At 36.2% G+C, this 27,598-nt stretch overlaps 1 protein-coding gene across 1 annotated transcript in view; it reads left to right on the top strand.

The window, feature by feature from the left end:
* Window positions 1–27,598, top strand: part of BMT2 (base methyltransferase of 25S rRNA 2 homolog) — a 105,805-nt gene that overhangs the window by 26,102 nt on the left and 52,105 nt on the right. The window contains exon 3 of the mRNA XM_059171610.1: window positions 11,979–12,149. Coding sequence (XP_059027593.1) covers window positions 11,979–12,149 — 171 coding nt within the window. The remainder of the gene's footprint in view (window positions 1–11,978; window positions 12,150–27,598) is intronic.

Raw genomic sequence — 27,598 nt, 5'->3', positions numbered from 1 at the left:
GCATCCATTTCTTCCAGATTGTCAGATTTTTGGCATATAGTTGCTCATCATCTGTTCTTATAATTTTTTGTATTTCTTTGGTGTTGGTTGTGATCTCTCCTCTTTCTTTCATGATCTTTTTTAACTTGGGTCCTTTCTCTTTTCTTTTTGATAAATCTGGCCAGGGGTTTGTCAATCCCATTAATTCTTTCAACGAATCAACTCCTAGTTTCGTTGATTTGTTCTACTGTTCTTTTGGTTTCTATTTCATTGATTTGTGCTCTGATCTTTATGATTTCCCTTCTGCTGCTGGGTTTAGGCTTTCTTTGCTGTTCTTTCTACAGCTCCTTTAGATGTAGGGTTAGGTTGTGTCCTTGAGAACTTTCTTGTTTCTTGAGAAAGGCTTGTATTGCTATGTACTTTACTCTCAGGACTGCCTTTGCTGTGTCCCACAGATTTGAACAGTTGTGTTATTATCATTTGTTTCCATGAAGTTTTTCAATTCTTCTTTAATTTCCTGGTTGACCCATTCATTCTTTAGTAGTATGCTCTTTAGCCTCCAGGTATTTGAGTTCTTTCCTCTTGTGGCTGAGTTCTAGCTTCAGAGCATTGTGGTCTGAAAATATGCAGGGATTGATCCCAATCTTTTCGTACCAGTTGAAGCCTGATGTGTGACCATGGTATGATCTATTTTGGAGAATGTTCCATGTGTACTAGAGAAGAATGTGTAATCTTTTGCTTTGGGATGGAATGTTCTGAATATATCTGTGATGTCTGTCAGGTCCAGTTTGTCATTTAAGGCCTTTATTTCCTTGTTTATCTTTTCTTTGGATGATCTGTCCATTTCAGTGAGGGGAGTGTTAAACTCCCCTACTATTATGTCTTATTGTCAATGTGTTTCTTTGATTTTGTTTTTAATTGGTTTATATAGTCGGCTGCTCCCATGTTAGGGGTGTAGATATTTAATGTTGTTAGATCTTCTTGTTGAACAGACCCTTTGAGTATGATATAGTGTCCTTCCTCATCTCTTATTATAGTCTTTGGCTTAAAATCTTAAGGATTGCCACCCCAGCTCTTTGTTTGATGGTGCTTAGCATGGACAATTGTTTTCTACCCCCTCACTTTAAATCTGGAGGTGTCTTTGGGTCTAAAATGAATTTCTTATAGATAGCATATTGATGGGTTTTGGCTTTTTATCCATTCTAATACCTTGTGTCTTTTGATTGGGGCATTTAGCCCTGTTACATTCAGGGTAACTATTGAAAGATATGATTTTAGTGCCATTGTATTGCCTGTAAGGTGACAGTTACCTATACATTGTCTCTGTTCCTTTCTGTTCTATTTTACGCTCTCTCTTTGCTTAGAGGACCCCTTTCAATATTTCCTGTAGGACTAGCTTGACGTTTGCAAATTGTTTTAGTTTTTGTTTGTCCTGGAAGATTTTTATCTCTCCTTCTATTTTCAATGATAGCCTAGCTGGATATCGTATTCTTGGCTGCAGGTTTTTCTCATTTAGTGCTCTGAATAAATCATGCCAGTTCTTTCTGGCCTGCCAGATAGGTCTCTGTGGATAGGTCTGCTGCCAGTCTAATATTTTTATCATTGTATATTACAGACTTCTTGTCCTGAGGTGCTTTCAGGATTTTCTCTTTGTCACTAAGACTTGTAAGTTTTACTATTAGATGATGGGGCATGGACCTATTTTTATTGATTTTGAGGGGGTTCTCTGTGCCTCCTGGATTTTATTGGTTGTTCCCTTTGCCATATTAGGGAAATTCTCCACTATAATTTGCTCCTGTATACCTTCTGCTCCCCTCTCTCTTTCCTCTTCTTCTGGAATCCCCATTATTTTAATACTGTTTCATCTTATAGTATCACTTATCTCTCAGATTCTCCCCTCGTGGTCCAGTAGTTGTCTCTCTTTTGTTCAGCTTCTTTATTCTCCATGGTTTGGTCTTCTATATCACTAAATCTCTCTTATGCCTCATTTATCCTAGCAGTAAGAGCCTCTGTTTTTTATTGCACCTTATTAATACCTTTTTTGATAACAGCTTGGTTAGATTTTAGTTTTTTTATTTCTCCAGAAAGGGCTTTTATTTCTCCAGACAGGGTTTCTCTAATATATTCCATGCCTTTTTCGAGCCCTCTTAGCACCTAGAGAATTGTCATTCTGAACACTAGTTCTGACATATTCTTAATGTCCATATTGATTAGGTCCCTAGCCTTCAGTACTTCCTATTGCTCTTTATTTTGTGGTGAGTTTTTCCACATTGTAATTTAATCCAGATAAGAATATATGAATGAGAGAATAAAATACTAAAAGGGTGGCAAAGACCCCAGAGAAATGTATGCTAACGAAATCAGATGAGATCCCAAATTGGGGGGAGAAAAAAGGGGTTAAAATGTAATTTTAAAAAATTCAAAAATGCATACATATATATAATATATGTATAATATATGTACATATACATAATACATATATTTACATATACATACATACATACATACATTTATATTAGACTGGTGAGTAGAACTGAGCCAATTTGGGTTTATTTTGGTCTCTTGGAAGAAACTACCTCTCAAACATTTTAAAGAAAGAAAAACATATATATACCAAAATAAGAGTAAACATGATGAAGGGATGGAATATGACTGTAAAGATGAAGATAAAAATAAATTCTGAGAAAGGAATTGGTAAGATAAGTTGGTTGGAAAAAGAAAAAGAAAGTGGAGAGAATTTGCTCGGGCTTGAGACTTAGAACAAAGCCCTTTGGTCGATTTAGGGTATATTTTGATCTGTTGGAAGATATTGTATCCCAAAGGTTTTTTTTTTTTTTTAATAAGAAAAAGCCCTCTATGTATACAAAAAATAAAGTTAGATACAATGAAGGATAAAATAATGAAGGTTTATATAAATATTTTTTTTAAAAAAAGGTATTGTTAAGATAAACTAAGAATGTTAAAAAAGGAAAGAGGAAAAGTTAAAAAAAATTAGAATAAGTAAAAAATAAAATTAAAGAAATTTAATTAACTTTGCAAGACTAAAGAATCATGGGGAGAAAGCTATGAATTCCATGCTTTGCTTTCTCCTCCTCTGAAATTCCTCTGTTCTCCTTGGTCAGTGAGCCTGGTCATGGCTGGCTCTTCTTGCTCATCTTCTGGGGGAGGTGCCTGTTGCAGTGAATTTGAAATGTCTTTGCCCAAGGCAGAATTGCTCAGCCCTTGCCAGGGAGCGGGCTAATTAATTTGCTCAGGTTTGCTCTCGGGAACCTTTGTTACCTGAATGGTTTTCATAGAGCTCTGGAGGATGGGAATGAAAATGGTGGCCTCCCAATCTCTGGCCCGGAGGAGCAGAGAGCTCAGGCCCCCACTCCTCCTTGTGCCTTTGGAGAAAGGTGGTCTATCACTCCCGTCTCCCTGGTCTCTGGCCACGCTCCAAGTTCACCCGGCCTGTGACCGAGCGTTTCTGTCTCTGACACACAGTCCATTTGGAGTCTCCAAACCCAGCAGCTTCTTGCCTCCAGAGAAGGAAGGTGAGTCTCCCCAGATCGGACACTTGTGGTTTTCCTGCTCAACTGTGCTGTTTATGGTAACCCCAGGCTGAGAGAGCTCACTCAGTAGTCGGTTTCCCTGCTCTGATACCTGTGAGCTCTGCTACACTCAAGCCACCCCCATCCTTCTGTAACCCCGCGGGACCTGAAACCACACTGTCCCCATGAGGGCTCCACCCCCACTCTGGAGCGATGTCCCTCAGTGAAGCAGACTTCTAACAGTTCAGATTTTGTGCTCAATTGCTCCACCGCTTGTTGGGAGCCAGCCCCATCCCTGTGGTCTCTCTTCCTGTAGCTTTGGATTGGCTTCTCCGCAAGATCTACCTTTCAGAAAGTGGTCAATTTTCTGTTTCTAGAATTGTTGCTCTTCTCGTTGATCTCCTGTTGGGTTTGTAGGTGTTCAGAATGGTTTGATAACTATCTAGCTGAACTCCTGTCACCTGATGTCGTCTCAGTCTGCTACTCCTCTGCTATTTTGACTCCTCTTCTCTTTCTCTCTAGTTCTTTTGACCAATGCTTTTTTCTGTTGCATACTTTTGCCTTATAAATTTAGCAATCATGTGTTTGGTGTGTCACCATTAAAAACATTACTGGCTTTTTGGCTGATATGTATGTATAATTTTACAGTTAGGAAGTATTCACCAATGCCTATTTTACTGAGTGTTTTTATTAGGAATAGGTGTTGAATTTGCTGAATGTCCTTTCAGCATCTGTGGAAATGAATATGAGTCTCTGTAAATATATGAATGCAGTGAATTATATTAATGGATTTAAATTTATAGGTGAAGGACTTTTTGTTTTATTTTGTTCTGCTTTTATTGCATTATGATTGGATGATTTCATCTGTTTTATTATTTTTCTGTGACTCTTACTGTGGTTTTCTTCATGACATAATACATATGTATGGTAATTTTTATGAATATTCAGTGTGCACTCAAAAAGAAGCTATACTTTCTATTAGAGAGCAGAGTTTGTTATGTTAATAAGATAAACTTTATTCTGCTCCTTCTGGCTTTTCTGCTCTTGCCTAATATTCATTCAGTTGATTGAATTGTGTCTTAAAGTTCCCTATTGTTAGTTGTGTCTATTTCTCCATGCATCTCATGGAGTTTCTGCTTTGTGAAGATGGCTGCTATGATAAATGGCACATAAATATTCATAACTATTGCATTTTCTTTGGAAATTGTGGCCTTCAGCATTATAAAGTTTCCCGTTTTTATTCATTACCAGTCTCTTCATTAACATTTCTCAGTCATCTCATGGATGAAATTCATCTTCCAGTAAATCCTTTAAGAGCAGCTTGCAACTATGATGTTCCCTGAGTTCTTACATACCAAAAGCCGTCTTTCTATAGTTTTGTTACAAATTGCACAGCTTAGCTAGATAAAAATCCTTGAGTCACACCTTCTTTCCTTCAGCTTCTGAAAACAATGTTTCTCTGCTTTAGTCTTATTTTCTGTCTTCTTTCCATGTACTCCCTACCCTCTCCTCTTTTCCCCTTCATTCTCTGCTGAACTGTTTGGGAGTCAGTTCCAGAAATCAGAAGACTTTCATTCCTAGTACTTTAAATTGTGTCATTGCACTTAGTTGAGGCAAATTCTCTAGCTTTCTCTCTTCCTCTTTCTCTCTCACTTTCTCTCTCTCTCTCTTTTTGTTTCAAGTTTTTATTTAAATTCTAGTTAGTTAACATATAGTGTAATATTAGTTGCAGGAGTAGAATTAGTGATTCATCACTTAAATTTAATGCCCTGTGCTCCTCACAACAGATGCCCTCCTTAATACCCATCACCCATTTTATTTATTTATTTATTAAGATTATAGTCATTTTTTAGAGATTTATTTATTTAAAAATTTTTTAAAGATTTTATTTATTTACTTGAGAAAGAGCAAGAGTGAGAGTGAGTACACAGAGGGAAAAGGAGAAGTTGACTCCCCACTGAGCAGAGAGCCTGACGCAGGGCTCAATCCCAGGACCCCCAAGATCATGACCTGAGTCAAAGGCAGACGCTTAACCAACTGAGCCACCCAAGCACCACATAAAGATTCATTTATTTATTTGAGAGAGAATGTGTGTGTGAGCTGGGGGAGGAGTAGAGAGAGAATCCTAAAGCCAACTTCCAGGTGCATTGGGCTTGATCCCAGGACTGAGCAGAAATCAAGAGTCAACCGCTTAATGGAGTGATCACCTAGGTGCCCCCCCCTTTTTAAGATTTTATTTATTTGAGAGAGAGAGAGAGCAAGCATGAGTGGGGTAAGGGTCAGCAAGAAAAAAGCAGACTCCGCATTAAGCAGGGAGCCCACCACCTTAACCAACTGAGCCCATCCAGGCACACCACCCATCACCCATTTAGCCCATCCCTCTACCCACCTTCCCTCCAGCAACTCTGTTTGTCTCTTGTTAAGCAAAATAAGTCAGAGAAAAACAATACCATATGATTTCCCTCATATGTGGAATCTCCTTTTTTTTCTTTATCTTTTATAAAATTTTACAAGTTTTACAGACTCTCAGTTTGGATTTGTATGGTTGTTTTTTTGTCATTAGATTTAAGTATATTAGCAGGAATATCACATAGGTGGTATTGTGTCCTCAGTGTATTTCATCAGGGGGCATGTGAGATCTGTTCTGAACTGAGGGTTTTTTCCTTTCAAGTAAACTTTATTTTTTAGTGCAATTTTAGGGTCACAGTAATATTGAGCAGAAAGCACAATTCCCATGTACACCCAACCCACACATACGCACAATATCCTCCAGTATCAACATAGTGGTACACTAGAGTAGTACATTTATTGTAATTGATGAACCACATTGACATATCATTATCACCCGGAGTCCATAGTTTGTTTACATTAGGGCTTGCTTTTGGTGTTGTGTATTCTGTGGGTTTTGACAAATGTATAATGATAAGTATTCACCAGTATAGTATCACACAGAATATTTTCACTGCCCTAAAAATCCTCTCTACTTTATCTGCATATCCCTTCTTTCGCCATACTCCTGACAATCACAGATGTTTTTAACTCTTTCCATAGTCCTGCATTTTGGAATGTCAAAAAGTTGGAATCACAATATATAGCCTTTTCATATTGGCATCTTCATTTAATAATGTGCATTTAAGGTTCTTCATTGTCTTTTCATGGCTCAATAGCTCATTTCTTTTTAGCACTAAATAATAATCCATTGTTTTGCTATACCACAAGTTCTTTCTTTACTCATCTACTAAAGGACATCTTGATTGCTTCCAAGTTTTGGCAGTTATGAATAAAATTGCTGTAAACATCAATCTGCAGGTTTTTGTGTGGAAGTGAGTTTTCCTTTTGTGGGGGGGGGGGCAAATATCAAGGAGTGTGATTGCTGTATTGTATGGTAAAAATGTGTTTACTTTTTCACTTTGTATTCCCACTAGTAACGAATAAGAGTTCTTATTGCCCCACATCTTTATCAGCAGTTGGTGTTTTGTTTGTTTGTTTGTTTGTTTAAAGATTTTCTTTATTTATTTGACAGAGAGAGGTCACAAGTAGGCAGAAGCAGGCAGAGAGAGAGGAGGAAGCAGACTCTCCACTGAGTAGAGAGCCCAATGCGGGGCTTGATCCCAGGACCCTGAGATCATGACCTGAGCCGAAGGCAGAGGCTTAACCCACTGAGCCACCCAGGCACCCCAGCAGTTGGTGGTTTTAATGTTCAGGATTTTGTCTATGCTATTTGTGTGTAGTAGTAAATTGCAATTTTAATTTGCATTTCCCTAGTGACATATGACCTGGAGCATCTTTTCATATGCTTATTTCCTATCTGTATATCTTCTGTGGTAAGGTATCTTTTTTTTTTTTTTAATTTATTTATTTTTTTCAGCGTAACAGTATTCATTGTTTTTGCACCACACCAGTGCTCCATGCAATTCGTGCCCTCTCCAATACCCACCACCTGGTTCCCCCAACCTCCCACCCTCCGCCCCGTCAAAACCCTCAAATTGTTTTTCATAGTCTCTTATAGTTCACCTCCCCTTCCAATTTCCCTCAACTCCTTTCTCCTCTCCATCTCCTCTTATCCTCCATGCTATTTGTTATGCTTGTGGTAAGGTATCTGTTCAGGGTTGGGGTTTTTTTGTTTGTTTGTTTATTTTCTTAATATTAAGTTTTAAGAGTTCTTCATATATTTCAGATAGGAGTCCTTCATCAGCTATGCCTTTGCAGGGATTTTCTCTCAGTCTGTGGCTTGTGTTCTCATTCTTTTCTCATTCTCTCATTCTCTTCTGCAAAGCAGTTTTTAATTCTAATGAAGTCTAATTCTCAGTTCTTTCTCTCATGGATCTTGACTTTGGTGTTATATCAGAAAAGTCATTGCCAAGCCCAGGGTCACCCAGATTTTCTCCTAGAAAATTTATAAAACCCTTTAAGATAGGTTTGTGTTTTACTGTGATCCATTTTGAGTAAATTGTTGTGAAGGGTGTAATGTCTATGTTTAGGTTCATTTTTTGGTATTTAGTTGTCATTCCAGCAACATTTGGTGAAAAGACTGTCTTTACCCCCATTGCATTGCTTTGCTCTTTTGTTCCATGGATCTAGTTGCCCATTCTTTCACCAACACCACACTCTTCTGATCACTGTAACTTTATAGTAAGTTACAGGAAGTCAGATAGTGGTCAGTCCTTCAATATTGTATTGGCTATTCTGGGTCTTTTACCTCTCCATATAAACTTTAAAATTGGTTTGTTGGTATCCACAAAATAATTTGCTGTGATTTTGATTGGGATTGTATTAAATTTGTAGATCAATTTGGGAAGGACTGCTGTTGTGACTGTATTGTATCTTCCTATTCATATTTATGGAATATCTCTCCATTATTTATTCCTTTTTGCTCTGTTTTATTTCAGATTTGAAATATTCTTTCATATATGCAGTTGCTTACTAAATTATGTGTAATTTTCTCTTTTATTTTTCTCTTTTATGGCTGTTTTTGGCTCTGTGTTTTTGAGAATTTTCATTCACTTAAAAGTTTTGATTATTTTTCTCTTTCCCTCTAATAGAACCTTTTCTGGTTTCTGGGTTCATTGGGCAGGTAGGTAGATAGGAGTTTGTGTGGATTACTCTGTTCTTTAAATCCAAAGAACCTTGCTTGTTTGCCACAAATACAAGAGTATGGTTCCCTTAATAAATATTGTCCTCTTTTGGTCTGATATATGATTTTCTTACTATGTGTAGATTATAACATCTCATTATCCTTAATTGCTTCATTTTTTTCCTTTATCACCAAGTCTCCAGAGATACTTCCTTTTTTCAAGGTGCCTCTTTTCTTTCCCGGAAGCAGTTTTTTCAAGGCTCTTCTTTTTGGAGACATATACTTTTTGTGTATGTCTGTGTATGATGTCCTCTTGACCTTCCAGTGGCTAATGCTCTAGTTCACAATGTCCCAAATCTTTTCTTAAAATTTCCCACTCAGAGTTGGACCCCTCTCTTGGATGGTATATCTTACTGGTGTTAATCTGTTTTTTTGCCACTTTTAAGACCCCTTGATATCTTACCCTCTTTTTATAGAGTCATCATCTGACTGTACTTTGGGGGACTCCAAAGCCAGTTCAGTTGGCCTCTGGTTTTTATTTTCCATTTACATTTAAACATTTACATCTAAAATGAAGTGCTATTCTGGTTCCTAGTTATGCCATAGGCATGAACTGTATATGCTTTTATTGCTATACTGAAATATCTATATATTCTTTGGAAAGTATATAGGGAGATTGGAATTTAGATGGCTGATATTTTATGAGAATCTGGAATTCTAGCTCTGTAAGTATTTCGCTACGAAGTTTCTAGATAACTATGATGTTAAACCATGTAAAATTGCTATTTTTATAATTCAGGAATTCTTGAATATCAGTAGTTGTATATGGTGCTACCCAATAAAAAGGTAAGCAAGCTCTTTACTCTTGTGTTTCATGCCTTAGTGAAATGTTACATATTGGAGAGGCATTGTTTTTAGTATTCATTCTAAGGTTGTAAAGGCTACATTTTTTTATCAATTTTACTGAGGTTTAATTATATACAACAAAATGGCATCAATTTTAGCATACAATTCAGTGGATATGGACAATTTTTACACTTCTGTAACCATCACCACCACTGTATTTCCATCACATTAAAAAGCTCCATTCAGCACTTTTGCAGTTTTAGCCCCACCTCAGGAAATCTGTAAACTGCTTTCTGTCATTAAATTAGATGTCTGAAGTCTACATCTTTAAATTAGCCTTTGAATCTTGCCATATTTGAGGCTTGCTTATTCCAGTATCAACTAGTTTCCTTTCCCTGCTATATTTGTGTTGGCCTCAGGGCATTTTTACTTGTGAGTCCATCCATCCGTTTTCTACTGGGCACTTTACCTTTCACGTACCTTGAATGGGTGTCCGTCTCTGCAGGATCCATGAAGTTTTTTATTTTCTGTGCTTTTACTCATGCTATTCTCTTAGCCAGGAAATCACTTACCCCTAAACTAACATTCTTCCTTGCCTGATTTATTCCTACTCATATTTTTAATGTCAGCGTATATTACTGATTGGGTTGTTTATCAATTGTATTTTGTCTTTATCAATTTTGTTTTCTTTATTGTTGTATAATTGTCATCATTACTCTGAACTCCTTGGGGACAGCAGTGACTTCTTCAATTTGTTTTCACATCACAGATGTGCCTGGCACATGGGAGCTCTCTGTTCTTAATATTTAATAAATATTTGATTTATGATTAATGGGTTTTAACTCCTGCATATAAGAATTAAAACTAAGTCTACATAGGAAAAATTAAAGAAGTCTTTTTTTTTTTTTTTTCTAAAAAGTCTTCATAGTAGTTACTAAAAAAACTAAAGTTGAACGAATAGCATCCTTTAGGAGGAGAGGTGGGCATTAAACCGTAGTTCTGCTTGCAGAAACCAGTTTTAAGTTAATGCTTCAATTCTTCTTTTGCCATATATTTCTAGAAATTCACCGAGCAGTGTCTGTGGAGAAAAATAGTCTAGCTTTGTTCAAATATGATCTCTATGTACTAATAATGTGTTTTAAAGATCTAAAAAGAAAAATTTTCAAGATTCCATTCTCCTACATTTTCAGTAGCTTTGATAATTATATCAGTTGTTTTCACATGTGTATTTCCTATCACAGTGTAAACTCAAGGGCCAGAGCTAGATTAGTCTATTTTACCTTAAGATTCCTTTCTTTAATAGCTAATAAATATTTGATTTGATTCTTTGATTCATGTTTGTTGTCCTATTACATACCCAGGCATTTTACCCTACTATATTCACTCTAAAATTGTATTAGGTATGAAGAAAATTGTTTATAAAGTTGTATCAGTCATCAGTTTCTGATTCTCGATAGCAACCTGATGTGTTCTAAACTGTGTGATCTTAAAATGATACAGCTTCAAAAACGCTTCATTTTAATAGTGAAAGAATTGGGACAGGAATGATCTCTTCTTGATGGTTAAGAATACTTTCCAGGTGTTACAGAAACCACTCTTACATTCAAACTTTTGTTCTCTGAATGTTTACCTGTAATGACAGTACCATTTTTACCTGAACTAGATTTTTGTTCCCTTCTCTCACAGCAAATAAGAAGATTAATGATTCTTAATATGTTGACATCCTGATTTTGTTTTCATAAACCAGCAGGGATCTAAGAAACAACTATTAGGGTATCTGTCTATCACCAGCAAAGCTAGCTCAGAATTAACTGTAATGACTATTCTTTTTGTATGCTCTCACTGAATAGCAGAGCTATCTAAGCTTTTCTGGAGGAACTCAAGTTTTAGTTAAGAATACAGTTCAGCAAAACATACAGACACAGCAGTACCCTTGAAAACATACTTTTTTTTTTTTTTTTAATGAGAGAGAGAGCACACAAATGGGAGAGACAGAGGGATAGAATCCAAAGCAGACTCTGCTGAGCATGGAGATCTCATGCTCAATCTCATAACCCTGAGATAACCACCTGAGCTGAAACCAAATCAGATGCGAACCAACTGTGCGTCCCAGGCGCTCCAACATACTCTTTATTTATTAAATATAATCTAGATTATGCTTTGTTGTATGGTAGTTAAAAGTGCTACAGGTGCTCAAACTTAACCTGTATGTGACATTTTCTTTCTTTCTTTCTTTTTTAATTTATGCATTTGACAGAGAGAGAGATCATAAGTAGGCAGAGAGAGAGAGGGAAGCAGGCTCCCTGGTGAGCAGAGAGCCCCATGTGGGGCTGATGTGGGGCTCGATCCCAGCACCCTGGGATCAGGACCTAAGCCAAAGGCAGAGGCTTTAACCCACTGAGCCACCCAGGTGTCCCTCTATGTGACATTTTCAAAGTAAGAATTTATAATTGAAATTTCTCATTTTGATTAATAAAGGCTAATGTTTTCGTACTTTGTTTTATATTTATCTTTAGTGTTTTAAAATATAATTTCATTTTGCCTTGTAGTGTATGCAGAGAATATTTCCAAAATGGTGGGAAGAGAAAAGCACTTGAAAAAGATGAAAAAAGAGCTGTACTCGCCACTAAGACCACTCCAGCCTTAAATACACACGAGTCTTCTAAACTTGAAGGTCATTTAACCAACCTCAGCTTTACAAACCCTGAATTTATAACTGAGTAAGTATACGTTTTCTACTCCAGTTATTAACATCATCCTGGATAGCTGTATAAATAATGTAAAATAGTGTAATGATTTACCATAAGTAGTGGGCTGTTTGCTTGCTCCCCTGATAATAGATTAGGCTGAAAAATACATATTTGTAATATTACTAGGTGGAAAACTAGCATAAATTTTAAGGGATATCTGGAAAACTAGTGGTTCTTTAATAGATTATATTCAGGAAAAATGAAAAAGAATAGTTTCTTAAATGTAATCACTCTTATGGGAATCAAAGAATCAAAATAACAAAATCCATTTTAAACTGTGTTAAAGTCAGTATCCACTAATTAAAAAATCACAAGGAATAATGGAAGATTATTAATAGAGCCAATTGCCATTGTTTTATTGTTAATAGGAAAATCTGCCTACTAGTAATATATGTATGCGTAGGCACAAATTTTACTTATTTAGTAAGTAATTGGATATTTTCCAGTTTTATTGAGATAAAATATTGTGTAAGTTTAAGGTATACAACGTGACTTGATATATGTAAATATTGTAAAATGATTACAAGTTTGGTTACTATCCATCACCTCACAGTTATAATTTTTTTTCTTGTGATAACTTTTAAGATCCATTCTTTTAGCAACTTTGAAATATACAATGTAGTGTTAACTATAGTTGTCATGGTATACCGTTCATCCCTTTAACTTACATTATAACTGAAAGTTTGTATCTTTCACCCAATTTCTCTACTCCAGCCCTTATCACCCCCTCTAGTAACCACGGTTACATCTGTTTCTATGAGTTTAGCTTCTCTTAGATTCCATATATAAGTATTTGTCTTAGATTGTCTTTCTCTGACTTAATTCACTTAGCATAATGGCCTGAAGATCTGTCCATGTTATTAAAAATGGCAGGATTTCGTTCTTTTTTATGGGTGAATAGTATTTTGTTCTATATTTATATATATAAGCACATAAGTATTACAATCTAATGAATAGTAGTATTAAAATTATTTATATACCTTAGTACCAGAATTGTAGTATCAAGTAATACTTTATTAATCTCTTGAAAATGCTACACTTGAATAATTCTAGAAACATTCTTGATAGACACTGAAAGCTAACCATGAAAATAAAATGTATTAGCTTTTTAACAATTTAATTTTACAGATATCGAACATAGTGTTACCTCTGGCTACTTTGATTTTACACCATGTTGACAATACTCTCTAATCAGTTGTAAGCAGTTTCATTTGAAAACTAATTGAATACATTTGATTAGTTCAGTAGGAAAGGATTAAGGCATCTTTTTTTTACCTTTTTTCAAAGGTTACTACAGAGCTTACAAAGCATAGTGACTTACTGAACATCCTGTAACTCAGAGTGTTATGAACATTCTTTTTTTTTTTTTTTTTTTTAAGATTTTATTTATTTATTTGACAGAGAAATCACAAGTAGATGGAGAGGCAGACAGAGAGAGAGAGGGAAGCAGGCTCCCCGCTGAGCAGAGAGCCCGATGCGGGACTCGATCCCAGGACTCTGAGATCATGACCTGAGCCGAAGGCAGCTTGAATATTTTTTAAATGACAATATAAAAATATAGTTACACTGTTATCAAAGACAGGTACATCTAGAAAATATCAACCCTTGAGTTTCTATATGGTTCTTTTTTATAGTATTTTACTGTTGAGATTACCTTACTTGTATCACTGTCATCATATTTTTCTTTACTTCTCTAAACATGTTTTCTTTTAATTCTTGGAACATTTTTATAATAGTTAATTTGAAGTCTTTGTTAAATTCAACATTTGAGCTTACTCAGAGTAATTTTTTTATTTTACTATTTTTCCTGGGTATGGACCACACTTTCCTGTTTTTGTTTGTATGTCTCATAATTTGTTAAAAGTGACCCAGTGTATTTTTGATAATACATTGTGGAAACTCTCATTTGGGGTTTTTCCCCAAAGTAGGATGGTGGTGGTGGTTTTTTAGTAATTTGCTAGGGCTAGGGCTTAATCTGTGGGATCTGCCTTCTTTGCAGCTTGTATGGTATTGTCGTTTTTACTTTTTAGGCTTGTTTCCTCTGCATAGTATAGTGGTCATTGATAGCACAGGTTCTACCCAAATATCTCAAGCCAGATAGGCTTCTGCCCTCTACGAGTGGGTGTGTGTTGATTAGGGAGTGCTTTAAAAACTTAGGCAGTTTTCCAGACTCCCTAACCATATACTTTTCACCAGACCCTCTTGGAGCTCCTGTGCATGTTCACTTAGTCTCCAGATCATTCAAGGCTATGTGGAGACCTTATGCAGCCCCTATATGCCTTTCTCATTTTCAGGACTTTCTGGTTAAATTTTTTACTAATTCTCCAGTAGCTCAGCCCAACTAAAGCTGCAACCTCAGACTAGCATAGCTGCTGACTTTGTTTGTTTTCTACTTTTACTGATAATGCCCTGTGTGGGTTTTTGACCCTTTGCTTCAAATCAAGTTAGCCCCTTCCAGCAGTGAAGCTGTTGACTTTCATAACCATCCCTGTCCTTGAAGAATTTCTATATCAACTAACCAAGGGGGGGGAGGGGATAAGAGTGGCTTTAGGCAAATAGACCCTACTGTTCTTAACTTAGGATCAGCTTGTTTGAATGAATAAACAATTCTCAAATTGTTTGCCTTTGTTTGAGTATAAAACTCAAGGAGTTTCTTAAGGAGTGGATTTGCACTTCTACCCTGCCAGAATCAAGAAAAGAGAATCTGAAGCAGATCCCATGTTGAGTGCAGAGCCCAAGATGGGGCTTGATCTTGAAACCCTGAGATCATCACCTGAGCAGAAACCAAGAATCTGCTGCTTAATTGATTGTGCCACCCAGCTGCCCCTCCAGTTTATTTTAAAGGAGAAAAATTAGTTAGGTTTAAGTATTTGAAAGAAAGTTTCCAAACATGATTGTTGTGGGTCAAAAGTTACTTAGTATTGAAATTAAACATTGAAACAAGTTATCTAACCTGGCTAGGTTTAGATTTTCTTCATTCTAAAAACTCTGGACTCCTTCATATACCATCTGGACCCAGCACGTGTATGTAAACATTATTCCTCCTGCTTTTGCCATTTTTGCAGCCTTTATTCTAGTCATATAGAACTGTTTAAATTCCCCTAGTGGTACATGCTTGCTCTTACTTTCTGGCAGTTGAAAGAATAACATGTCCTCTTTCTGATAAACTGTTGCTGTATTATATTAGGCTATATTTGAAATACCTTGCATCCCAGACCTTAATTCAAACTTCCCAAAAGAAATGATAACTCTTTGATACCAATATTAAATGTTTTTATAAATAGTTCTATTAGTGTACTTATAATATTGTACTAAAACCACTATTGAATATTTTTCTTGTTACAAATGAAGTAAGATCACAGTGTAAAAAATTTGCATGTAAAGAAGACTGTGGCTGTAGAAAAATTACTGTTCAGTCGCAGTTAAGTTTAGGCACATTTCTTTCCAGTCTTTTTAATGGGCATTGTTTTTTACACAATAGAGACCATGTAGTATAAAGAATTTTGTTAACTGCTCTTCCCATGCTATTAAAACACTCATTCTGCATTATATTTTTTTAAATTATTTTTATTAATATATGATGAATTATTTGTCCCAGGGGTACAGGTCTGTGAATCGTCAGGATTACACACTTCACAGCACTCACCATATCACATACCCTCCCCAATGTCCATAACCCAACCACCCTCTCCACCACCCCCCCAGCAACCCTCGTCTGTTTTGTAAGAGTCTCTTATGGTTTGTCTCCCTCCCAATCCCATCTTGTTTCATTTTTTCCTTCCCTAGCTGCCCCCCCAAATCCCTCACTTTGCCTCTCAAATTCCTCATATCAGAGAGATCATACGATAATTATCTTTCTCTGATTGGCTTATTTCGCTCAGCACATACCTTCTAGTTCCATCCACATCATTGCAAATGGCAAGATTTCATTTCTTTAGATGGCTGCTTAGTATTCCATTGTATATATATACCACATCTTCTTTTTCCATTCATCTGTTTATGGACATCTAGGTTCTTTCCGTAGTTTGGCTATTGTGGACATTGCTGCTGTAAACATTGGGGTGCATGTACCCCTTTGGATCACTATATTTGTATCTTTAGGGTAAATACCCAGTACTGAAATTGCTGGGTCATGGGGTGGCTCTATTTTCATCTTTCTGAGGAATCTCCATGCTGTTTTCCAGAGTGGCTGCACCAGCTTGCATTCCTACCAACAGTGTAAGAGGGTTCCCCTTTCTCTGTATCCGCGCCAACATCTGTCATTTCCTGACTTGTTCATTTTAGCCATTCTGACTGGTGTGAGGTGGTATCTCACTGTGGTTTGGATTTGTATTTTCCTGATGCTGAGTGATGTGGAGCACTTTTTCATGTGTCTATTGGCCATCTGGATGTCTTCTTTGCAGAAATGTCTGTTCATGTCCTCTGCTCATTTCTGGATTGGGTTATTTGTTCTTTGGATGTTGAGCTTCGAAATTTCTTTATAGATTTTGGGTACTAGCCCTTTGTCTGATAATGTCATTTGCAAATATCTTTTCCCATTCTGTCAGTTGTCCTTTGGTTTTGTTGACTGTTTCCTTTGATCTCGATGAAGTCCCAGTAGTTCATTTTTGCCCTTGCTTCCCTTGCCTTTGGTGATGTTTCTAGGAAGAAGTTGCTGTGGTGGAGGTCGAAGCAGTTGCTGCCTGTGTTCTCCTCAAGGATTTTGATGGATTCCTTTCTCACATTGAGGCCCTTCATCCATTTTGAGTCTATTTTTGTGTGTGGTGTATGGAAATGGTCCAGTTTAATTTTTTCATTTTCTCAACACCATTTGTGGAAGAGACTGTCTTTTTTCCATTGGACATTCTTTCCTGCTTTGTGGAAGATTAGTTGACCATAGAGTCGAGGGTCTATTTCTGGGCTCTCTATTCTGTTCCATTGATCTGTGTGTCTGTTTCTGTGCCAATACCATACTGTGTTGATGATGACAGCTTTGTAATAGAGCTTGAAGTCTGGAATTGTGATGCCACCGACTTTGGCTTTCTTTTTCAACATTCCTCTGGCTATTCGGGGTCTTTTCTGGTTCCATATAAATTTTAGGAGTAGTTATGCCATTTCTTCAAAAACATTGATGGTATTTTGATAGGGATTGCATTAAATGTGTAGATGGCTTTAGGTAGCATAGACATTTTCAAAATATTTGTTCTTCCAATCCATGAGCATGGAACATTCTTCCATTTCTTTGTGTCTTCTTCAATTTCTTTCATGAGTACTTTATATAGTTTTCTGAGTACAGATTCTTTGCCTCTTTGGTTAGGTTTACTCCTAGGTATCTTATGGTTTTGAGTGCCATTGTAAATGGGATTGACTCCTTAATTTCTCTTTGTTCTGTCTTGTGGTTGGTGTATAGAAATGCAACTGATTTCTGTGCATTGATTTTATATCCTGCCACTTGACTGAATTCCTGAGTTCTAGCAGTTGTGGAGTGGAGTACCATATCGTCTGCAAAGAGTGATAGTTTCACTACTTCTTTGCCGATTTGGATTCCTTTAATTTCTTTTTGTTGTCTAATTGCTGAGGATAGGACTTCTAGTAGTACATTGAATAGCAGTGGTGACAGTGGCTATCCCTGCCGTGTTCCTGACCATAGGGGAAAAGTTCTCAGTTTTTCCCCATTGAGAATGGTATTCGCTGTGGGTTTCTCATAGATGGCTTTGATGGTATAGAGGTATGTATCCTCTATCCCTACACTTTGAAGAGTTTTGATCAAGAAAGGATGCTGTACTTTGTCAAATGCTTTCTCAGCATCTATTTAGAGGATCATGTGGTTCTTGTTCTTTTATTTTGTATTGTATCACGTTGATTGATTTGCGAATGTTGGACCAACCTTGCAGCCCAGGAATAAATCCCTCTTGGTCGTGGTGAATAGTCCTTTTAATGTACTGTTGGATCCTATTGGCTAATATTTTGGTGAGAATTTTCGCATCTGTTTAGCAAGGTCATTGGTCTTTAATTCTCCTTTTTGGCAGGGTCTTTGTCTGGTTTTGGGATCAAGGTAATGCTGGCCTCATAAAATGAGTTTGGAAGTTTTCCTTCCATTTCTATTTTTTGGAACAGTGTCAGGAGAATAGGTATTAATTCTTCTTGAAATGTTTGGGAGAATACCCCCCAGGAAGCCATCTAACCCTGGGCTCTTGTTTGTTGGTTGTTGATTTTTTTAAAAAAATATTTTATTTATTTATTTGATACAGAGAGATCACAAGTAGGCAGAGAGGCAGGCAGAGAGAGGAGGGGGAAGCAGGCTTCCCGCTGAGCAGAGAGCCTGATGCGGTACTTGATCCCAGGACCCTGAGATCATGACCAAAGCCGAAGGCAGAGGCTTAACCCACTGAGCCACCCAGGTGCCCTGTTGTGAGATTTTGATGACTGCTTCAATCTCCTTACTGATTATTGGTCTGTTCAGGTTTTCTGTTTCTTCCTGGTTCAGTTTTGGTAGTTTATATGTCTCTAGAAATGCATCCATTTCTTCCAGAATGTCAAATTTGCTGGCGTATAGTTGTTCATCATATCCTCTTATAATTGTTTGCATTTCTTTTGTGTTGGTTGTGATCTCTCCACCTTCATTCATTTTATTAATTTGGCCCCTTTCTCTTTTCTTTTTGATAAGTCTGGCCAGGGGTTTATCAATCTCATTAATTCTTTCAAGGAATCAACTCCTAGTTTCATTGATTTGTTCTACTGTTCTTTTGGTTTCTATTTCATTGATTTGTTCTCTGATCTTTATGATTTCTCTTCTGCTGCTGGGTTTAGTCTTTCTTTGCTGTTCTTTCTTCAGCTCCTTTAGGTGTAGGGTTAGGTTGTGTCCTTGAGAACTTTCTTATTTCTTGAGAAAGGCTTGTATTGCTATACACTTTACTCTCAGGACTGCCTTTGCTGTGTCCCAAAGATTTTGGACAGTTGTGTTTTCATTTTCATTTGTTTCCATGAATTTTTAAAATTCTTTCATTTCCTTTCTTGTTTCTTGAGAAAGGCTAGTATCACTGTATACTTTCTTCTCAGGACTGCCTTTGCTGTGTCCCACAGAGTTTGAATAGTTCTCTTCTCATTATCATTTGTTTCCATGATTTTTTTCAATTCTTCTTTAATTTCCTGGTTGACCCATTAATTCTTTAGTAGGATCCTCTTTAGCCTCCAGGTATTTGAGTTCTTTCCAACTTTCCTCTTGTGGCTGACTTCTAGCTTCAGAGCATTGTGGTTTGAAAATATGCAGGGAATGATCCCAATCTTTTGGTACTGGTTGAGACCTCATTTATGACCCAGGATGTGATCTGTTCTGGAGAATGTTCTATGTGTACCAGAGAAGAATTTGTATTCTGTTGCTTTGGGATGGAATGTTCTGAATATATCTGTGGTGTCCATCTGGTCCAGTGTGTCATTTAAGGCCTCTATTTCTTTATTGATCCTTTGCTTGGATGATCTGTCCATTTCAGTGAGGGGATTGTTAAATTCCCCTAATATTATAGTATTATTATCAATGTGTTCCTTTGATTTTGTTATTAATTGGTTTATGTGAGTGGCTGCTTCCATGTAGCGGGCATAGATATTTAAAATTGTTAGATCTTCTTGTTGAACAGACCTTTTGAGTATCATATAGTGCCCTTCCTTATCTCTTATTATAGTCTTTGGCTTAATATCTAATTGATCTAATATAAGGATTGCCACCCCAGCTTTCTTTTTATGTCCTTTAGCATGGTAAATTGTTTTCCATCCTGTCACTTTAAATCTGGAGGTGTCTTTTGGTCCAAAATGAGTTTCTTGTAAACAGCATATTGATGGGTTTTGGTTTTTTATCCATTCTGATACCCTGTGTCTTTTGATTGGGGCATTTAGCCCATTTACATTCAGAGTAACTATTGAGAGATATGAATTTAGTGCCATTGTATTGCCTGTAAGGTAACTATTACTGTATATTGTCTCTGTTCCTTTCTGGTGTACTACTTTTAGGCTCTCTCTTTACTTAGAGGATCCCTTTTGATATTTCCTGTAGGGCTGGTTGATGTTTGCTAATTCTTTTAATTTTTGATTTTTGTTTGTCCTGGAAGCTTTTTATCTCTCCTTCTATTTTCAGTGATAGCCTAGCTTGGGTATAGTATTCTTGGCTGCATATATTTCTCATTTAGTGCTCTGAATATGTCATGCCAGTTCCTTCTGGGCTTCCAGGCCTCTGTGGATAGGTCTGCTACCAATCTAATATTTCTATCACTATATGTTAGAGACTTCTTGTCCTGAGGTGCTCTCAGGATTTTCTCTTTGTCAGTAATACTTTTACACTTGTTCCCTTTGCTATATTAGAGAAATTCTCCACTATAATTCACTCTGGTATACCTTCTGTCCCCTCCCTTTCTTCTTCTTCTGGAATCCAAATTATTTTGATATTGTTTCATCTACTGGTATCACTTATCTCTTGAATTTTCCCCTCGTAGTCCAGTAGTTGTTTGTCTCTCTTTTGCTCAGCTTCTTTATTCTCCATTATTTGGCCTTTATATCACTAATTCTCTCTTCTGCCTTCTTTATCCTATCAGTAAGAGCCTCTATTTTTCATTGCAACTCATTAATAGCTTTTTTTATTTGTTTGGTTAAATTTTACTTCTTTTATTTCTCCATGCTTTTTTCGAGCCCAGCTAGCACCTTGAGAATTGTCATTCTGAGCTCTAGTTCTGACATATTCTCAATGTCTATATAGATTAGGTCCCTAGCCATCGGTACTGCCTCTTCTTCTTTTTTTTGTGGTTTTTCTGCCTTGTCATTTTATCCAGATAAGAATATATGAATGAGAGAATAAAATACTAAAAGGGTGGAAAAGACCCCAGAAAAATGTACGCTAACCAAATCAGAAGAGATCCAAACCCCAGGGGAGAAGAAGGGGGGGGATAAAATTGGGGGGGAATATATATATATATATATTTCCAATCTAATATATATAGATAGATAGATCTATATATATCTATAATATATACATCTAATATATATATATAATGTATCTATCTATATATCTATTATATATATATCTAATATAGCTAATATGTATATCTAATATATCTATCTATCCATATATATATATATTAGATTGGTGAATAGAACAAAGCTACCCACTTGATTTTGGGTGTATTTTGGTATCTTTGAAGAAATTGCCTGGCAAAATTTCAAGGAGAGAAAAATTTATATATATATATATATATATATATATATATATACACACACACACACACAATGAAGGGATGAATATGACTGCAAAAATGAAAATTTTAAAAAAAATTCTAAGAAAGCAATTGATAAGTTGGTTGGAAACAGAAAATATAAAAGGAGGGAATATGCTCAGGCTGGAGACTAGAACAAAGCTATGTGCTATATTATGGTATATTTTGATGTCTTAGAAGAAATTGTATCCCAAAATTTTTTAGGGGAAAAAAAACACCTATATGTATACAAAAAATAAGGTTAAATACAACAAAGTGATAAAATATGACTGTAACAATGAAAGTTTAAAAAGATTTCTTTTTAGAAAGGTATTGTTTAGATAAACTGTTTAAAAAACACTAAAAGAGGAAAGAGGAAGAGTTAAAAAAAAAAAAAAACAGAATGAGAAAACAAAATAAAATTAAAAAAATTTAACTTTGTGAGACTAATGGATCATGGGGGAAGAGCCATGAATTCTATGCATTGCTTTCCCATAGCTCTGGAGTTCCTCTGTTCTCCTTGATCAGTGATCTTGGTCTTGACTGGATGTTCTTGCTGATCTACTGGAAGAGGGGCCTGTTGCAGTGATTCTCAAATGTCTTTGCCAGAGGCGGAATTGCACTGCTCTTGCCATGGACTGGGCTAAGTAATCTGCTCATGTTCACTCTCCAAGCTTTTGTTCCCTGAATGCTTTCCATGGAGCTTTGAAGGATGGGAATGAAGATGGCGGCATCCCAATCTGTGGTCCCAAGGAGTCTAGAGCTAAGGGCCCCAGTCCTCAGTGCGCCCTCAGAGATAAGCATTCACTCCTGTCTCTCTGGTCTCTGGCTGCACTCTGAGCTTACGTGGCCCGTGACCAAGTGTTTCTATATCTGGCGCACGGCCCCATTTGGAGTCTCTAAGCCCAGCAGATTCCCACGGGAGCAGGAAGGTGAGTTTCCCCAGGTTTGCCACTTTTGGGGTCCCTGCTAGAAGAGCAGTGGTCCGACAATGCCTTGGATCATGGTTTAAGGTAACCCCGACCTGAAAGCTCACTCTTTGACTCTGTCTCTGTAGTCACCTTCCCTGCTCAGATACCTGGCAAGCTCTGCCACACTCAGACACCCCCAATCTTTCTGTGACCCACGGTACCTGAAACCACACTGTCCCCATGAGGACTCCACCCCTGCTTAGCCTTTGGAGCGATATCCCTCAGTGGAGCAGACTTCTAAAATTTCTCATTTGGTGTTCCACTGCCCCACTGCTTGCCAGGGAGCCAGCCCCTCCTGCCATGATCTATCTTCCCATCTCTTCAGATTAACTTCACATGTCCTACCTTTCAGAAAGTGGTTGATTTTCTGTTCCTAGAATTGCTGCTTCACTTCTCTTCTGTCTCTCTTGTGTTTGTACATGTTCGGAATGGTTGATACCTAGATAACTCCTGGGATCTGATGTCGTTTCAGTCTGCTACTCCTCTGCCATCTTGCTTCTCTCCTTCTGCATTATATTTCACCACAAAAACGTGTCGGTATATGTGTCTAAGTAAGGTGGTTCTGAGTACACAGTAATATTCAATTTGCCCAAAGAGAATTGCAGTCTCCTCTCCTCTCTTAGGTAGATGAAATAATCAAGAGTCACATGTTGAGTTATAGTTATTATATGGGAAAATACATATTCTTTACCATCCAAATCTACTTGGCTTCTGACTTCGGATAACAAGTTTAGATAGCAAGGGTTTTCTTTTTCCCAGTCTTCTCTTAAAGTGTGTATTCAAGTCATTCTGATTTCTGGGTGCAGGTAATAAGAACTTAGATGGCAAAAATACATAATTTTTTGTACTTATATTTCATGAAAAGCAAATTAATACCAGATGTCTGTTACTGTTAGAATCCCTTTTTAAGTCATCTATATCTCAAAATTGAGATGTGATAATTTTTGGATTTGGATAGAATGTGATTAGAAATTCTAGCTCAGATTGTAACTACCCATTCTTCCTACTATTAAGATATCTGTGTCCCAACCTGCTTTTGCTACCTTTTAAAAATACTTATGTTTTTTGAAAACATTCAAATGACCATATTCTGGGCCATAAAACACTTAACAAATTTTAAAAGGTAGATTGAAGTATTTTTGTCAGAACATAGAATAAAACTAGAAATCATTAGCAGGAAGAGACCTAGAAAATCCCAAAACATTGCTCAGCAACACATTTCTAATTAGCACACAGGTCAAAGAAGTCATCTTAAGAAATTTCAAAATATTTTGCACTAAATGAAAATGAAAATGTTTCTTACCAATTTTATGGAGTGTAATGAAAACAGTGCTTGGAGGGAAATTTGTAGTATGGAGTGCATCTATTAAAAAAGAAGAAAGATTAAAATCAGTACTATAAGCCCCTACCTTAGGAAAGTAGGAAAACAAGAGCAAAATAGGTCCAGAGTAAGCAGAGGAAAAGAAATAATGGAAGTTACTACAGAAGTCAATGAAACTGAAAACAGGAAAAGAGTAGAGAACGTAAGTGAAACTGAAAGCTGGTTTCTTAGGACATTAATAAAATTGATAAACTTTATCTGCTCTAACCAAGAAAAACAAGAAAGAGAAATACAAATTACTAATACCAGAAATGAAAGCGCTGCCATCACTACTGATCTCATGGACAGTAAAAGGATACTGTAGGAATATTATGCCCACAGATTTGATAACTTAGATGAAATGGACCAATTCCCTGAAAGACAAAACTCATACAAGGGGAAACAGAAAATCAGATCAGTCTATACATATTAAGGAAATTGAGTCAATAATGAATAGCCTTCCAAAACACAAAGCACAAGGCCCATTTGGTTTCACTGATATACCAAACATTTGGGCGCCTGGGTGGCTTAGTGGGTTAAGCCTCTGCCTTCGGCTCAGGTCATGATCTCAGGGTCCTGGGATGGAGTCCCATATCGGGCTTTCTGCTTAGCAGGGAGTCTGCTTCCCTTCCTCTCTCTCTCTGTCTGCCTCTCTCTAATAAATAAGTAAATAAATCTTTAAATATATATATGCCAAACATTTAAGGGAAAAACTGATAACAGTTCTGCAGTCTGTTCCAGAAGATGGAATTAGAAAGAACACTTCCTAATTGGTGCTGTGGGACCAGCAGAATGTAGTTTAGGGTGCCAAAGCAGTCTTCCCATTACCTGTTCTGAAGTAACATTGAAGTGTTCCTGACTGACTATATAAACATGATTAGATAATGACTGTATTGGGGGTTTAAGTTATGCTTTAGTTGCTTGTGATGGAAACATGTCTAAGGTGAGAAAGAGACTGGAGAATTCATCTAATTGTCTCATCATGTTTCTTTTTAATACGATCTTTGTAAGAAAACATCTTCCAATTAAAACTGTAAAATTATACTTTTCATATAATTACTAAATCTGTACAAAATCTGTACTAAAACCCCCTTTTGTCAAGTTCATCAAGTAGCCTTTCAATAAGTGAGCAGCCAAGCTACATTGTGTGATGTCATTTTGGGCTAATGATAGTTTTTCTCAGGTAGCACTTTATTGATCAAAGTAAAGAAATTGAGAGGCCTCAATAGTGTAGACTTTGTAAGGACTCAAATATAATGCCCTCTTTTTGAAGGATAATAGTTTAAAGTTTGGACATTTAGGTTCTTTTCTTTCTCACAGTTCTTTCATCTCACAATTAAGTATCTCTTTTTGCTTATATTTTTGTGTTCTTGGGATGGATTTCCAGAAGTGGATTTCTAGGTTAAAGAGTTTGAGTGACTCAGAGTACTCGTACATATTACTGAATGAATTTCCAGAAAAAAAGATACTACCATTACTTCTAGCAGCATAAGTGCCCACTTTGCCCAAACTCATGAGCACTGAGTATTTCTATTTATTTATTTATTTTGCTCTTTATTAATGTGATGGTATAAAATGGCAGCCTGTGTTAATAGGCACTTCTAACAGATACAAGTAAAAGAAGGAAAAGGAAATTTATAAAATAAAAGAAAGGAAAATTATATTAAATCAGGAAGATAAATTTCATTCTATGTAGTGCTAGTACTTGACATGGCATTGAAACTTGGCACGCATGCTGTTATTATACTTTCCAAAAATAATAAAAGACTTTTAATTAGATGGTCCCTGCTGAACCAAGAATCTTACCATAGGCCTTATCTCCATTCTGCCTTAGAATGTAAGATAAATTGGTCATGTACAGTGTGTGATGGAAGGAATATAATACTAAAGAAGACCTAATTACACATATTACTGCCAGTCTGGGGAGTTCAGTTTGTAACAAACAGTGATCTTGAATACCATTTTAATATTCTCTTTTTTCCTTAAGTTTTAATTTAGTTTCTATTCAATTTTAGCATTCATTTATTTTATTTTATTAGGCTTTTTAATATTGAAGGTTATTCTAGTAAGTAAAAGGTGTTACAGTGATAAAGGAAGAATTGGTAAAGTTAAATGTCTTTTGAACATAATTCAATAAATTAAAAATTTTAAGTGTTTCAGTTGTGACTTTCAATAGTGTTTTGTCTTTATTTTGAAATGTATTACATATTAATCAAAGTATATATATAAATGCAAATTTGAACCTGAAACTAAAATTCTTCATTTATTTTACTGAAATGTTAATAGAGTAAATTACAATTACACATTCCAGATCTGGAGTTTTAGTAATAGTATCAAAATATTAGGTCCCATTTAAAGCCATGTATATTATAATGTTTTAAAGCTATTTCTACAGAAACCATGTATATTATCAATTTTATGTTATAAAGTTTTCCTCCATAAATTTTCTTGGTTTAAAATAGATAAATTGAAAATTATGAATAAGCTGACTGCAAATAATCCTGCTTATTAGTTGCTCCTTTCTGAAAAGTTAAAAAGATAGTTCCTTTCATAATTTTAACACAGGCTCAGAGAATAACCTCAGGGAAATATCTAACATTCCTGTCTCCTTTTCCTTATAAAAGTAAAATATTACTGTATGGGCTTATAGCTACTAAAAAAAATATGGGAAGAACAAATGTTTTGTAAAAACCCCAAAGCTCTGAGTTTTCAGGTAAATCACCCAAAGTACTGAGAATGAAAGTAGTGGGGATTATATACGTTCAAAACATAATTTGGATAACAGCTCAATTGGTGAATCATCACAATACCATGATCTAGAATTCTGTAATTTTACTGTACATAAAGAAAAATGATGACTACAATATGTTTTCTACCAAAAGAGATTATACCTGGAGAGATCTTTGAGTAAATGTCCTTCCATAAAGCATTCACTGGGCACTTTAATGGCTCTAGTTAAGCCTCTGCCTTTGGCTTAGGTCATGATCCCAGGGTCCTGGGATAGAACTTGCATGGGGCTCCCTGCTCAGCTGGGAGCCTGCTTCCTCCTCTCCCCTGCTGCTCCCCTGCTTGTGTTCTCCTGCTCATGCTCTCAAATAAATAAATAAAATCTTCAAAAAACAAAACAAAACATACAGCATTCAAAAAATTGTTTCTATTAATAAGTTTATAAGATTTTATAATATTATAAGTTTATAAGATTCTTAATGTAGTTCTGTGCACTGTGTTCTCAACTATTAAATATTTAGCATTGTTTATAAACCCGGCTGTCTATTATTTTATAACTGGAATTGAATCTAATTTGATCAAAAAAATATATAAAGCTAATGAGACTTATATGGGAGATTATAGAAAGATAATTTAGGAAATGGAGTTTTCATTTTTTGCTTTAACTAGCAAATTACAATTTTCTAAATGTATTACCTAAAACCCTTCCTGAAACAAGTATCAATGAATGTTACTCATTTTGTGGGAGTGTCAGAGGCATGTGCTATCATTATGTACTATCTTATGAGTCTTAATGGTAATTTGGTGATTATTAATCAACTTCTTCCATATACTTCTCCTATCACTGCAATGTTGTCTTTAAAAAATATCTTCATCTTAATTCATGTGCTGTAAGAATGTGTCCTTTTATCACTCCATTTACTTGTGCCTTCCTAATAGCAATTCATTCCCTTTCTCTTCCTGTCTCTTAAATGCTGGTCCTGGGGCTCTCTCCTTTTCTCCGTTAGCTTATCTTCCCATGACAGATTAATTTACTCCCATAGCTTTGGTTAACACATTTATGCCAGTGATTCCAAATCTGTATCTCCAGTTCAGATCTCTTACCTGAATTTCACATATCTAGTTGCTTATTAGACATCTGTTTGT

This window comes from Mustela lutreola, chromosome 4 (genome assembly GCF_030435805.1).
Source record: "Mustela lutreola isolate mMusLut2 chromosome 4, mMusLut2.pri, whole genome shotgun sequence".
NCBI lineage: Eukaryota > Metazoa > Chordata > Mammalia > Carnivora > Mustelidae > Mustela > Mustela lutreola.
The sequence above is the reverse complement of the archived record's forward strand: the minus strand, read 5'-3'. Positions and strand labels throughout refer to the sequence as shown.